Source organism: Rosa chinensis, chromosome 5, assembly GCF_002994745.2.
Source record: "Rosa chinensis cultivar Old Blush chromosome 5, RchiOBHm-V2, whole genome shotgun sequence".
Taxonomy (NCBI): Eukaryota; Viridiplantae; Streptophyta; class Magnoliopsida; order Rosales; family Rosaceae; genus Rosa; species Rosa chinensis.
In genome coordinates this window covers 29,045,452-29,059,482 of record NC_037092.1, presented here as the reverse complement: position 1 = coordinate 29,059,482, position 14,031 = coordinate 29,045,452, and the positions used below count along the sequence as shown (strand labels likewise).

The window sequence follows — 14,031 nt, the reverse complement described above, 5'->3', positions numbered from 1 at the left end:
TTTTTTTATATTTTGTACATCCTAGGAAGTCTGTAGAAGTCATTTATAATAAAGTATATAGATTTTTATGAATCAATAAAAGTCTGCTGCTAAAATCAATGGTTTTAAGAAATCCATAACAGTCTATCAACTTTTTAAAGAGTCTGTGGATTTTTCAAAAAGTCTGTCATTTAAAAAAGTCTGCACAAATCTAAATACAATACACCCCCCTAAGTAGCCTCCTGAGAGAGAGAGGCTATTTTTCTAAATGATTTTAAATCTTTTAAATTTTTTAACAGACTGAGAGTTAATTTTTTTTTTTTCAAGACCAAAAAAAAAAAAGAGAGTTAATTCTTTTTTGTCGCTGAAAACACGGGCAGATAACACTTGACCTGATAGCCAACATTAGCATCTTTTCCAAGATGAAATGCTGGAGACCAAAGTGAAATTTTAAGGGTGAAATTCACACCAAGTTTCATAACACTCTTTTCTTCATATTGATGAATCCAAATATCTGATATGGAAGCAAAAATTTTGAAGCTTCTTATTTGAACCTCTTTTATGGCACCTCGTTGGTTTCATAACACTCTTTTCTTCATATTGATGAATCCAAATATCTGATATGGAAGCAAAAATTTTGAAGCTTCTTATTTGAACCTCTTTTATGGCACCTCGTTGGTAGAAAAACGTTCGAGAAACTCTTATCGGTTTCTTTTCCTCAACTTTTTGTTATATTTTGTCAGGATGAAGCACAGGTAATTTTATTACCATACAATAACAAAACTTTCTAATTGAAAATATGGTTGCACTGGTAGAAAAAACTGGAGCATTAACAAGGATTTATTCAGTACTGAGTACTATATTGAACTTGCTCTCTAGAATTTAGACAAAGGTACAAAAACACTAGCTCACGCAGAATAAGGTATTTTCAGCACCATATATGCGTCCTGTGGAATATGATGGATATATTTGTGGACATTCTGTAAATCGATATTGAGGTGAAGACATTCAGTGCACAAAGATGATTTTGAACCACACTGATCGGCTCCTAAATCATTCCGTCTTCTTATCCCGTTTTGCAGTTGATATAGCATCATCTCTATAAGGTTCAGCACCGTAGGCATACTTCTGAACAATCGAGAAGAAAACCATCTCCACACACACTAACATGTTCTGCAGAGCTTCCTCAATATGCTCCACGTCTAGCCATTTATGATGAGATCGAATTATTTTTAATGCTACGAGAATATCAAGAACAATTCCCTGCACAATCCATTGAACAACTGCTTCGTCAAAATACACAGAAATTTTGCTCTAAAGAATCCTGATACCAAATAATAATCCGCAGTCCTACTAACTGAATCAAGTACTTATACTAATTGGAAATGTTCAAGAAAGTACAGCATGGGTGGTCTTTTGAAACCAATACCGGGACTACCAGTTTGATATGTGTATACTAACTTAAGTGCCAGAGAAATATGAGAGACATGGGTCTCAAAACAATGCAGTTACAACAGTATCTGATAAAGTGGTCGGACACCTTATAAAACAAAGAGGAAGCTTTAGACATTAACACCAGTATTAGAACCAGCATAACAGGCCCAACAATCAGTATGGACTATGGAGTATGAACAAGAAAGAAAATCTACGTATGATGTCCTAGACTCATAACAATCTAAATCTAGAGGTGTTAAAGATCTTTTTACAAGGGTTCCAGAATACCACAAGCACTATAACATCGCTAATATTCTAGATCTTGCAGGTGTATGACATGACACAGATAATCACAAAAGAAGAATGCAACATGTATATAACTTATAAAAACAATTTTGCTTTAGGATATTATACAAGAGAAGTTTATCTGCTAAAGTATAAGAATGGCCAAACATAAACCTGCATGATTATCCAGTTGTAATTTCATGCCTAATGGCTAATAAAGTTTAGATTTCATTGTCAAAGTTTATAAACCTACAAAAACCTTTATCCATTATGGCATTCTCTAACTTGACAATACACACTTGACAGAAGTATGAATTTGTCAGTTTATGGCTTGACAATTGACATAAAGGGGAGGAGAGTGAGAATTATTAATTACCTGCCAAAAGCAGAAGAAGACAATCCCTTTGATGCACAAGAACTTAGCAAGAGGTTTGTGTGGTGCCAGCTCCTTATCAAAGACATGGTAGAAAATGACAAGAGAATACAGAGCCAGTGACACTGAAATGTTCAAAATTATAGTGAATGTCCAGCTAACCCAACTGGGATATACTCCAATAAGTTGAAGACTAATCATCAAGATGGAGCACACAGGGCGAACAACAACAAATTGCCATGTCCAGTATTTGAGAAGCTTCAGTGTATGATGGTTCAAACGAACAGAGCGAGGCTGCATTTGATAGATATGAGTCAGTATAAACCCAGACATATCAAGGCAAATAACTTGACTATGCAATAGCTAGTTTCATTAAACCTGGCGAATGGGAATTAGCTATATACACACTACTATTCAGAGACGGTTAAAAATACCAAGTATTTGGATACTTAAACGGTTGTTGTCATTGCTAGAAATCTTTCTAATGTTCTCACTGCACACCAAGGAGAATATGTGTTACCCATAAATATGAGTTTAGTAAGCATATAACTTATTTTATGATAAGATTGAGGATGTCTCCTAACTTGCATATCTTAATCTGATAATGAAAATTCAGGAAAGCACATCATTCGTTCAATTAAGTAACAAAACCAGAATCAGTGAAGAAATTTCATTTACCACAAAGAGAGTCATTGGAAACGAATGGTGAATCTCCCTTCCTTTGATCTCATCAGGCACTATGTTTTTACTTATCGATATGTTCAAGTAGCTATACAGCAAAGCCAAGAACTTGGCTATCACCTGCACATAACAAACCAAGAAACTCAGCACTAACAAACTAAACCCAACTCTTACTTTACTCCATACACAAATGAAAAACTATACATCTCCCAAAATCGAAATCATACCAAAGCTTCATAGCACTCCTTGATCGAGTCCAAGAACATAAAGAAAGCTTTGCTTCCCTGGAAATCAATCAAGCCCACATAGGAATCTATGGCATACAAGGGAGCCATAAGTATAATGACGAGTATGGCCTTTTGCTCCTTTGGCTTCTTCCAGCAGAACAAGTGCTCTGAGAGAAGCTGTACTGAGAAATGCAGCGTAAGCATCACACAGAAAGTGGAGCCCGTAAGAGTAATCTGTGCAGGGTTTGCCATTTGTACTCTCAAGTTTGAGTCTTTGACCACCCAGAGGTAGCTCAAGAACTGGGTCCTGCAAAAAGGTGGTAATAGTTTTGATTAGGAACTAACAAAAGCAAATTAACCCAGAGTTGCTAATGATGAGAGTCATATGTGGATGCAGAGCACAAAAAATCATGGATTAGTGACAACCCAGATGAGAATACTATAGTAGGGACAGAAGAGAAGGATGAATTCATTGAGGAAGTAATATAGAGAGAACAGATGATATGGTGGGTGTGAAGGTAGAAGTAATATAGAGAGAACATATGATATGGTGAGTGTGTAAAGAAGATGGACTGACAGTGGTTTTCTGATGGAGATATGCTTGAGTTTAATCGAGAGCGATCAAGGAAGGAAGGAACCGGAGACAAGATCAGTGTTCTACTTTGAATATCAATCATGACAACCTTGACTGCTGCATTGAAATGATTGAAAGAAATGAGTGTATAAGTAAGAATATCTGTTCTGGTATCAACAGCGGGGATAGCTCAGTTGGGAGAGCGTCAGACTGAAGATCTGAAGGTCAGGTGTTCGATCCACCTTCACCGCATTATGAATTTTTTTTTTCTTTTAGTTCTATTTTAAGATGAGAAATATTAAAATTAAAATAGAAATTCCATTCCTTCTTGTCTTTTGAAACATAAAATCATGTTTGATGAACATTTGTTCAAATTATTTACTTTTTATCCACATTTTTGTGTGGATAATTCAGCTACAATCAAATGCATCTGAAAACTCGTGATAAAGACGTGACAAGCAAAGCTCATCAAGCCATCAGTATCCAATATACACCGACTTGTCGTTAGCTCATCAATGAGAAATTCAATAGGAAATTAGGAATGTCTGCAATTTCCCTAATACATCTATCTATCTGCAGATTGTTGCACATATCTAAAATTTATCTATGCCTTCCATAAGGAAGCGGATAGGAACATTCACCTTGTTATCAAACAAATGTATGTATCTTCTCTTCCAGATGTAATTTTTCACTCTAGCAGCCTCAGTTTGTTTCATCCGGCATCAAGTGATGCAAAAAATTAATATTGACAAAATTGCAAAATGCGTGGCAAAAATTAAGGTACAACACCAGGCTAAGAAAGTAATATTCAACTCATTTCTAAGGTAAACTTTCTTCAAGGTATAGTGTCTGGAATTTCTATCATATGGAGAACAAAATCGTTTGCCCTTGGAGCAGTATCCTCATTTGGCTCCTGAGATTGACATAGTAGCTCCATTCCAATAAACTGAGCCACCAAGCTGATAAAACAGTAACAGCAATACCCAAAATTTAGTCGGTGACCATTATGAAATCATTTAATAGAATATAACTTAAAATCCTTGCGTCCAAGTAAATCACATAAAACACAAAAAGACAGGAGTTAAGCAGCAGAGCATCTAATAAAATCTGTTATACCTTCTTTTGGAAAAAAAAAAAAAAGAGGTGAAATGCCACTGCTGCTGTATTTTGAGCAATTGCAGCAAGGACATATCTTGAGACTGCCACACCATACTTCTTGCTTTGCAAAATTAGAAATCAATAACTTCCACATTCCATTCCATAATCGTACTGTCAGCTGTCCTCATTGGAAAAACTTCATTCTACATTATATGGCTTTTAAAACCTCTCCAAGAACTAGTCCCCACTGAGTCCAATGGGAGCCACCCTACAATAGAGAATCCAACAAAACAAGAGAATCCAACAAAACAACTGACATTCAGGACACAGTAACTGCATTAATTATTTCTGAATCTCAAGAGCCTCAGACCTTACTTCACAACTGCAGAACAGTAGTTTTTGGGTTTCAAGCAGGAAAATATACCATATCAACAAGCACTTACCTGGCAAAATACAGCGAATGGCTCTCTTAATGGTCCATCGCATGAAAGCTCACTTGTACTCCCATCAACAAATGTTCCATCAGCAAAGATCACCTGAAAGATGTAACCAACTCAAATTATTGGAAATGAAGTCATAACAGATTAACTTCCAAATGCATGTTAAACTTTTACTGCAACTTTGTAATGCAAGATTTGCCACCACTCTGGAAATAAAGTTATCCACATAATGACCAAATTTCAATGTTCAGAAAGATTCAGTAATGCTGTTATGCAATCTTGGCTTTCGAAGTAGAAGGTACCTAGTAAAGAGCTTAATAAAAATGGATTAGATGTAGCCATGCAGGTATTGAATTCATAATTTAATAGAAATTGCTGGATACTTGCTTCTGTTGCTGTGAATGATGCAATATAGGAGACTTTAGTCCTAAGGTATTGTACAACTGAATGTAGAATTAATGTGGCCAGACCTCTGATGCATATCCAGGAGTTGTGCCAGCAATTGGTTTAGTAAATGAACCGACTGGGGAGCTCCTCTGCACAGCCTCACAGAAAGCAAGAAGACGCTCACGATTTCCAAGCTGTATGGCCTGAAACGAATTACATATATTTGAGATTTGCTTCTATTTCTAGCAGAGCATACATATTAACAGCCATTGTCATTCAGCATAAATTCTATTTGACGAAAAAAAATTAAGTGTACAAAATAGCAGAAATTGATATAATAAAACTAAGCAGCTACTTGCTGCATATGGGCATTGATAACCCCAGACCATAATGTTTTTTCAGACATTCACTTGAAAAGGATATAAAATAAATCACAATAACCTGTACTGTGTCATGGCGAGGAACACGAGGAAGGGGCTGGACCTTATACCCTTTGGCAGCCATAACTTCAGCTACTAGGAAAGTCCCCTATTATTTACATGGGAAAAATATATTAGTTACAAGTTGAACTAGTAAAAAATTAAATGTGAAACTAGGAAGTGCAGATGCCAATACCTTGATAGCCTCGCCAACCATTTGAGGTGAAAGGAACAAACCTTGGAAAAATGCTCTCATAATGTGACCAGGAGTTGAGCCACAATCAACTCCAAGGCCAGGTGCAGACAGACGAGCTGCTGCTGCTTTTACCCATCTTTCTCTTCCTGCAACATATCCACCGCATGGGGCTATAGTTCCACCAGGATTTTTTATCAAACTGCCAGCAATTAAATCTGCACCCTGAACACATAACAGCATTTTATTGCCTTTATCTTTCAAAATAAGATATCTAAAGTAGATACAAAATATGTCACACACCACCATTGGAGGTTCAATGCTTTCCACAAATTCACCATAACAATTATCCACCATGACCAGGCAGTTAGGATTCTGCATCTGTTTAATATAAGAGGAAAACAGTCTAAAGTTTTCAAGACAGTAGAAGTGGGGCAGGGAAAAAATCACAGAGTTAACAAATACATATTTCATAAATATAGAATATATCATTTTCTGGATACTGCAGAATGACTTGGATTACAACAACAGAAGTGTCAATGAAATTCTTCCAAGATGATAACCCCTGTTTTGGTAAATTTATGATCAAATCGGAATAAAGAGCATTTGAGTTTTAAAACGATAATGCTATCTAAAATAGAACAACACTATCTTAATTCGATAGAGGTCCAAATTTTGTCCAGTTTATGCTTGTTGCAGTTATTCACTTTATGACACACTCTCCCTGGAAAACCAGTTACATGTAATTCTATTGGACATTCTGAGAAATTTACCTTAATTATCTCAATTGCTCGCCTTATATCATCCACACTTAAACTCTGACGCCATGAATAACCACATGACCGCTGTATGAGTGCACATTTTGTTTCAGGGTTCAAAGCATGCCTAAGCGCATCCCAGTCAAGGCCACCATCTTCAGCAAGCTAAAATGACACCAAAAGTGAGAAATTTGACGAAGCACAGCCAGAAATCTTAATGAACTGGTATAACTAAGAACATACTGGAACTTCACGGTATTTCACTCCAAAGTCTATCAAGGATCCCATGCCATGAGAGTCTCTCTTTCCAATAACCTCCTCCAAGGTGTCATAGGGAGGACCAGCAACTGCCAAAAGCTGACATTTAGATTAGTCTAAAGTCTAAATCATATTCCCTACAAAGTGGACGAAGAACAAAATATGGCTGCAAAACTTTCAATACAAAGTCCATCCACCATCTACTAATAGCTCACCTCATCTCCTGGCCTTAGAAAAGCAAACAGAGCGCAGGTTATAGCATGAGTTCCTGAGAAAAACTGAAGCCATTGGAGAAGAGAATTAAGTATTGCAAGTACCTCTACAAAGTAAACACAACACTTTGTACGACAAACCTGTGAGCGAACTACTGCAGATTCAGCGCCTACAATTTCTGCAAAAGCTTGGTCAAGAGCTTCACGCCCCCCAGCTTCATCGTGACCATAGCCAGTACTTCCAGCAAAGTGCTGATTGTAGACAAGAAAATGACAAGGGACAATATATATACATTTTATCATTTCATAGTTATGACCAACCATAACAAGAGACACAAATAGGGCATTCTACTTTACACACACGCGCGCACGCGTGCGCACACACACACACACAATGCAGCCATTAATATAAACCATTGTGTCATAAAAAAATGTACTAGTAAGGATAATTATGTTTTATGTATGCATTCCTTGAATACATATGCAGTGCATGGATATAACAAACTGTAAATGAACAAAAAGCCATATAAACATAGTACACATAAACATGCAACGGCATGAGATGCACAGTTAACAATTCTCATAACATGGCAAGGCAACATATATGTGCTTCCTTCCCGAGGGTTAAAGTTTCCATCAAAAGCACTCAAACAAGGGTCTCACATCCAAGTCTAATATGTAACCAAAAACCATCTCGGGCATTACATCCAAATAAAGTAAAAGCCTACTCACATGAGATCCAATTCGGGCATTCTGGAAAGCTTTAAGAACCCGGGTGGTATTGCGTGCTACCAAATTATCCACAGCTCTGAACTCTGAATGCAAGGAATCCACTGCTTCCACAACCTGCATTACACAAAAGATGAATCCACTTGGGCCATTTTCCTAAAAATCCTTTTAGTGCGTAACACAAAATTCAGCTCTATATCAATTCAAACCATGGATACAAGGACATAAATAAAGGCTTGCTGTATATAGAATATGGGTCTGTTTGATTGCTCTTGAAGTCTAGAAAACATTATGTGCCTTACGGCCTATGCTGATTAATTTACCAACGGAAGAAAACAATAAAGAATTGCCCATCTCAAATAATCATCAATATGATCAGCATTAGTTTATCTAGCATAATCATAAGCCTAGGATAAAAAAAAACAGTAATCCTTTTCTAGCTTGCCCACATTTTCTCAGGAAACAAAACAAGGCACTGACTTTTAGTGTTAAAACAAGTGTGGGGTTTTGAGAAAACATGAGTAGCATTTATAAGTCACTACTCTTCTTGCATCATTTCATATAATTTCAACTTTCAAGCCTCGTCCAACATTAGCATTATAAATACTTGGAAGTAAATTGCTGCACTCACCCAGAAACCAAACAGGAAAAAGAACAACTTAACATCTGGATATAATGAAAATAAGTATGAACTAAGAGCAACTGACCTCAGGAACAAAAGGGCTGTCTTTCTGATAACAATGGTGATTGGTAGGGACTGAGACGGAGACGGGAGAGCCGGAACGAGTAGTGGCCATGGGTACAGACGCTCTCAAAGTGAGCGCAGGATAAGCAGAGGTTGCGCAGGATAAGGCCCACATCCTCAACTAGTTTGTAGTTTGAAGGAGATGCTGAATTCTCAGTGGGTTTCCGGACTTCGTCGATAATAACGTCTATCTTACGAACTTTAGATAAGTTTTTGTTCGTGTCTAGACTTTTTACTAGTTTGTGTAGTAAATAATCAATCGTTTTTTATATTTATTTCAGGATGTTCTCTAGCTACTTATTGTAATCAGGGGTTTAAACTCAATGCCCCCCCCCTTGTATTCGACAGTGTCTTTATTTAAGACTATCAAGGCTTGAGGTCTGCCACACAGCCATTTTTCTATAAAAAAAAATAATAATAATAATAATCAATCGAATACTTAGAAGGGGATTCCCTGTACATGTTTTTCTGTTTTGACTAAAATATTTAGGTACCATTCTATAGTATTTAGGTCCTAATTTATCGACCACTTCTGTAAATTTTCAGCCAAATTGATGATCGTTAAGGTATAGAACTATATTAAATCAATGGACGAACCAAATCTATCCAACCTGAAATGTTCATGTTTATACTTGTAAATCACAGTTATGAATTTGGCTAAAAATTTCCAGAAATGATCTACTCATATAGACCTAAAAACTAAACGGTTGAGTATTTTTTTTTTTTCTTTATGCCTTTGCTTGTAGTTTCCGTGATTTATTTGTTCAATGTTTTAGAAGTTAATTGAACACACATTTGCAATTATATGATGAATGTATTATCATTTTTGGTACGGATGAATATATTATTTTCTTACAGCTATATAACATCTTTCTAGTCACGTGAAAAAGTCTAAATTATTTTCACCAAACAAAAAAAGTCTAAATTATGACTTTAAGAGTGTTGTTCTTCACATACTAAATTGTTATTAACACACTTTTTTGCTTTTTTTTTTTTTTTATTGTATAAATTATCCATAATACTTTTTTTTTTTTTTTGAATAAGTGAACTTTCATTAAGAATGCCCTCAATTGAGGTGTTTACAATCTGCATTTAGAACATCTATGATGCAGCTAGGCATATGATCAAGCCAAACTGTGCTAAATTGCGCCTCAAAGCCTATACCTGCAAGCCTATGGGCCACCATATTACAAGAACGTGGTGCATACTGGATTTGGACTGAAGGTAAATTTCTTACAGCTCTCTTAATGTCAACAACAAGACCTCCGTTTGCAAGCAAGGAATGATCTGGGCACAAGGCTTCCGCTATTGCCTTAGTGCAATCGGATTCAACAACAGCATTTTGAATATGAAGTGAGGCAAGTAAATCAAGGCCAGCACAGATAGCATATAACTCACATTGTTTTGGGGACGTTGTGTGAGCAATAGGAGTAGCAAAAGCCGCGACAAATTGTCCAGAAGCATTGCGTAAAACTCCTCCAAGGCCACCCCTGGTTTGGTCAGATAGGAATGCAGCATCTACATTTAGCTTGGAGGCTCCATTTTCAGCCGGTTTCCATCGTTGTCTTTGTTGCTTAACAGGAGATGGCTGACTGGTGTTTCTGGCTTTCTAGAATTCATCCAACCATGTGAAGCTGCCTAATAGAATATTCTGAGCAGATTGCTCAGTGCCATTCCATAAAAAATTGTTACGATTTTTCCATATGGCCCAGATGATCATTAACAATTTCGCAAAAATGTCAGGTGGTAAAGTAAGAGCGCGTTCCAACATCCATTCCTTGAAGTTCAAAGAGGGAAGTATAGTATTCTGCAAGTTGAATGGTGCAGCATGTAGAATTGTAGATGCTATGGGACACTTACAGAAAAGGTGACTTGCATCCTCAATGTGGTAATTGCAAAAAAGGCAATGTCGAGGGCCAACATACCCCTTTGTTAGAAGTCGATCTCTTGTTGGAAGAAGATTGTTGCAAGCCCGCCATGCACAAATACTAACTTTTCCAGGGACTTTGGCTTTCCAAACGCATCTCTATAGTTCCTTATAAGGATCTCCCCGAGAGGTAGACCCCAACACATGTTGCATAACATCTATTCGAGCAATCCAGTATGCAGATTTTACAGAGTAGTGGCCCTTCTTTTCTGGAGCCCATACCAACTTGTCCGGAGCAGCAACTCTACTGAGTGGTATACATAGAATCTTCTCTGCTATAGGAGTGGGAAAGAGACTACAGACTGCTTCTAGGATCCACTGTCGGATAGTTATGTCAATTAGGTCTGCGACCTTGGAGTAGAAGGTGTTAGGAGGCTGCATAAGTGGTACATGGACTTGAGCAGGAAGCCAGCGATCATGCCACAGATCCACTTGTTGGCCATCATCAATTTTCCACTGTACACCTGCCTTAAGGACCTGCCTACCTTGTAGAATGCTTCGCCATGAGAAGGAGGGAGAGTCCCTGAGATTGGCTTCCCAAAAGGAACATTGAGGAAAGTATTTTGCCTTGTATAGCCTTGCAATAAGAGAATGAGGGTTGGAGATAATTCTCCACCCTTGTTTAGCAAGCGTGGCAATATATTCCATAATACGTTGTTTGAAGAAAAGTTGCATTTAGAATATAAAAGTTCTGTTAATAACAATATGAGGTGTGTTAATATCAAATCTTTAATTTGAATACATAAGATTTTTCAAAAATAACTGTTGCTTTTCTCTCCGACCGATGACAAGGTTCATGCACACATAATAAATGTGTTCATGCTCACAAAATAAAAAATTCATTTGTCATTAATAATATGTGAACAAGTATTTGCTGGAATTTAAATAGTTCATGTACTTTTATTTACGAAATGTATCTTCAGGTCTATATATAATTGGAAAAATGATCACTTACCCAATTTTGAGGTTAATTAACCCCACTTAACCAAACACTCTAAGAAATTGCCCACTTACACAATATTTTATATATATTTTTCCCTAACACCCAATTAAGTTTTTTTTTTATTACTTTTTATTTATTTTTAGGACAATTTTGTCCTCTCCTTCTTTATCACTTAGAGAGAGAAGTCATCGGAGACCTTGCGGGACTCCCGTGACTGGGTCACCGGAATCCGGCAACTGGTGACTGGAATCTAGCCATCGGACCGGTGGCCGGATTCCGGCATCCAATTTTATTGTCCCCTAGTAATACTGTAATACCCAATAATCATATTATTGTCCCCCAATAAACATATTATTGCCCCCTAATAAACTTGTTTATTAGGGATCAATAATTAGTCAAAAATGAAGATATTTTTAATTTTGAAAGTTTTAGTAGGTTTATCCAAATAAATAATCTTATTATTGCCCAATAAACATTTTAGGGAAAATGGTCCGTACGGTACCCCGCCTTTGGCTCCTTATAACTTTTGGTACCTGACAAAAAAAATATATCAATACGGTACCTGAAGTTCTCTGCCCGACCGAGGATTGGTACATATGGCAGTTAGCTCCGTTACATCATCTGCCAGCTGGCAATTTTTGAAGGGTATTTTCGTCCTTTCATGCCTTAATTTTTTTTTTCCTAAGCATCTCTCTCTCTCTCTCTCTCTCTCTCTCTCTCTCTCTCTCTCTCTCTCTCTCTCTCTCTCTCTCTCTCTCTCTCTCTCTCTTTGTTTCTGCATATCTATGTGATGAGGAGGAGTAATAACTTCCTCGTCTCCTCTGGTGTGGGAGGACGGCGGCGGCTCCGGCGCATTTTCCGACGAGGCCATTATAAATATTCCCCAAACTCAGATCCCCGAGCACAAGCTCAGGGCCCTATCAGAATATTATGCACAGCCGAATCAAACCCCCAGAACCCAAAATCCAATTCCGACTCGTCTTCGAAATCATTCACCAAATGAACCCCAAATTGGGGAGTTTGGCTGCTTCAAATACAACATTTCACAATCAAATTCCCAATTAGTAAACACAAACACGAAAACAACGAAGCTCCTCATCCACCACCAAAAGAAACGGCGATGGTGGACAGAAAGCCACCTAAAGAAACGGCGCTCTGCACCTTCCTTTCACTTATCACAGTCCTCACACTTCACCAGCTTCAATGGCGAGCCGTTGGTCCGTCGCAGGTCTGAAACGGTGGCTCCCACATCTGGACACGTGGAGGCAGATTTCATCACTCAACTCTTCCTCCTCGCCGGTAGCTGAGCTCAAGAGCAAGATTTTCAAGCTCAAAAATATGGGGCACCCAATCACTCCCCCCTCCTCATCCACCACCACAACCACCATTAGATCATCTACGGCCACCACCACCACCATTAGATCATCTACGGCCACCACCACCACCAATTGGGTCTTACCTTCTTCAAACTCCAGTAGCTTCTCTGTAATGGTCTCCTCAATCACATCCAACTCCTCCTTCGACTTAAAGCCACTCTTTCTCACATTTTCTTCTAAAATCATTTAATTTGAAATCCCACAAGTCCCAGCTCCACAACTTTCATGGCAAGACCAAACCTGGCAAGAAGGATCTTGACTCCTACAAGATTCGTCTCTCTCAAAAACCCAAATTTTATTTTTTAATTTTAGCTTCTGAAAATAACGAGGTTGAGGAGAATGGGAAGTTATTGGATGAAATTGGGGGAGAGATAGATGGGGAAACTAAGATGCTTCTGAGCTTGCAGCGAAATTGAGATCCAAGGAGCATAAATTCATTGCCTCTATTTCTTTTGCATTGCCTCCAGATCCAAGGAGCATAGCTGCATTGTTAGCTAGTTATTGGATGCAAAGAGTAGTAAAAACCCAGAAGGATTCGCATCAATTTTGGTTTGTAATTCCATGCACAAAAATGGAGGAGAACTGAGGAAAAAAAGGTTCGAAAAAAAAAATTGAGGAAAAAAACAAAACAAAAAAAGAATAAAGTGTAAATTGGTCATTTTATGATCAAAATTGCCAGTTGGCAAACGATGTAATGGAGCTAACGGCTATATGTACCAATCCTCGGTCGGGCAGAGAACTTCAGGTACCGTATTGATATATTTTTTTTGTCAGGTACCAAAAGTTATAAGGAGCCAAAGGCGGGGTACCGTACGGACCATTTTCCCAACATTTTATTGCCCCCCAATAATCTTTTTACTTACCCCCCCCCCCCCCCCAATAGTCTTATTATTATCTTCCAATAATCGTTTTATTGCCCACTAATAATCTTATTATTGCCCAGCAAAATCATAATAAACAAAACAATAACTACTAGCAACATCCCATATTGAA

At 37.7% G+C, this 14,031-nt stretch overlaps 2 protein-coding genes and 1 non-coding gene across 6 annotated transcripts; 1 reads left to right on the top strand and 2 right to left on the bottom strand.

The window, feature by feature from the left end:
- Positions 1-791: 791 nt before the first annotated feature.
- LOC112165289 (transmembrane protein 184C) lies at positions 792-3,707 on the bottom strand. 2 transcript variants are annotated; one of them, XM_024301780.2, is made up of 5 exons: positions 3,557-3,707; positions 2,980-3,286; positions 2,750-2,872; positions 2,075-2,365; positions 792-1,242 (listed from the first exon to the last, which is right to left on the bottom strand). In XM_024301780.2, the coding sequence occupies exons 2-5, from the start codon at positions 3,229-3,231 to the stop codon at positions 1,033-1,035; spliced, it is 876 nt and encodes a 291-aa protein (XP_024157548.1). In that variant the 5' UTR covers positions 3,232-3,286; positions 3,557-3,707; the 3' UTR covers positions 792-1,032. The 2 variants fall into 2 exon arrangements, with proteins under 2 accessions (XP_024157548.1, XP_024157547.1); XM_024301779.2 differs by lacking the exon at positions 3,557-3,707 and adding an exon at positions 3,406-3,550.
- A 25-nt stretch (positions 3,708-3,732) lies between these two features.
- On the top strand, positions 3,733-3,805 carry TRNAF-GAA. Its single transcript has one exon. It is a non-coding gene; the product is annotated as a tRNA-Phe (tRNA).
- Positions 3,806-4,035: 230 nt separating this feature from the next.
- Positions 4,036-8,976, bottom strand: LOC112166475 (uncharacterized protein YnbB). 3 transcript variants are annotated; one of them, XM_024303328.2, is made up of 13 exons: positions 8,755-8,974; positions 8,051-8,164; positions 7,460-7,570; positions 7,322-7,384; positions 7,092-7,205; positions 6,864-7,013; positions 6,394-6,471; positions 6,094-6,315; positions 5,920-6,006; positions 5,562-5,681; positions 5,095-5,187; positions 4,670-4,919; positions 4,040-4,512 (listed from the first exon to the last, which is right to left on the bottom strand). In XM_024303328.2, the coding sequence occupies exons 1-12, from the start codon at positions 8,905-8,907 to the stop codon at positions 4,860-4,862; spliced, it is 1,365 nt and encodes a 454-aa protein (XP_024159096.1). In that variant the 5' UTR covers positions 8,908-8,974; the 3' UTR covers positions 4,040-4,512; positions 4,670-4,859. The 3 variants fall into 3 exon arrangements, with proteins under 3 accessions (XP_024159095.1, XP_024159097.1, XP_024159096.1); XM_024303327.2 differs by having other exon boundaries at positions 4,036-4,512; positions 7,322-7,570; positions 8,755-8,976; XM_024303329.2 differs by lacking the exon at positions 6,394-6,471 and having other exon boundaries at positions 4,036-4,512; positions 8,755-8,975.
- Positions 8,977-14,031: the final 5,055 nt, after the last annotated feature.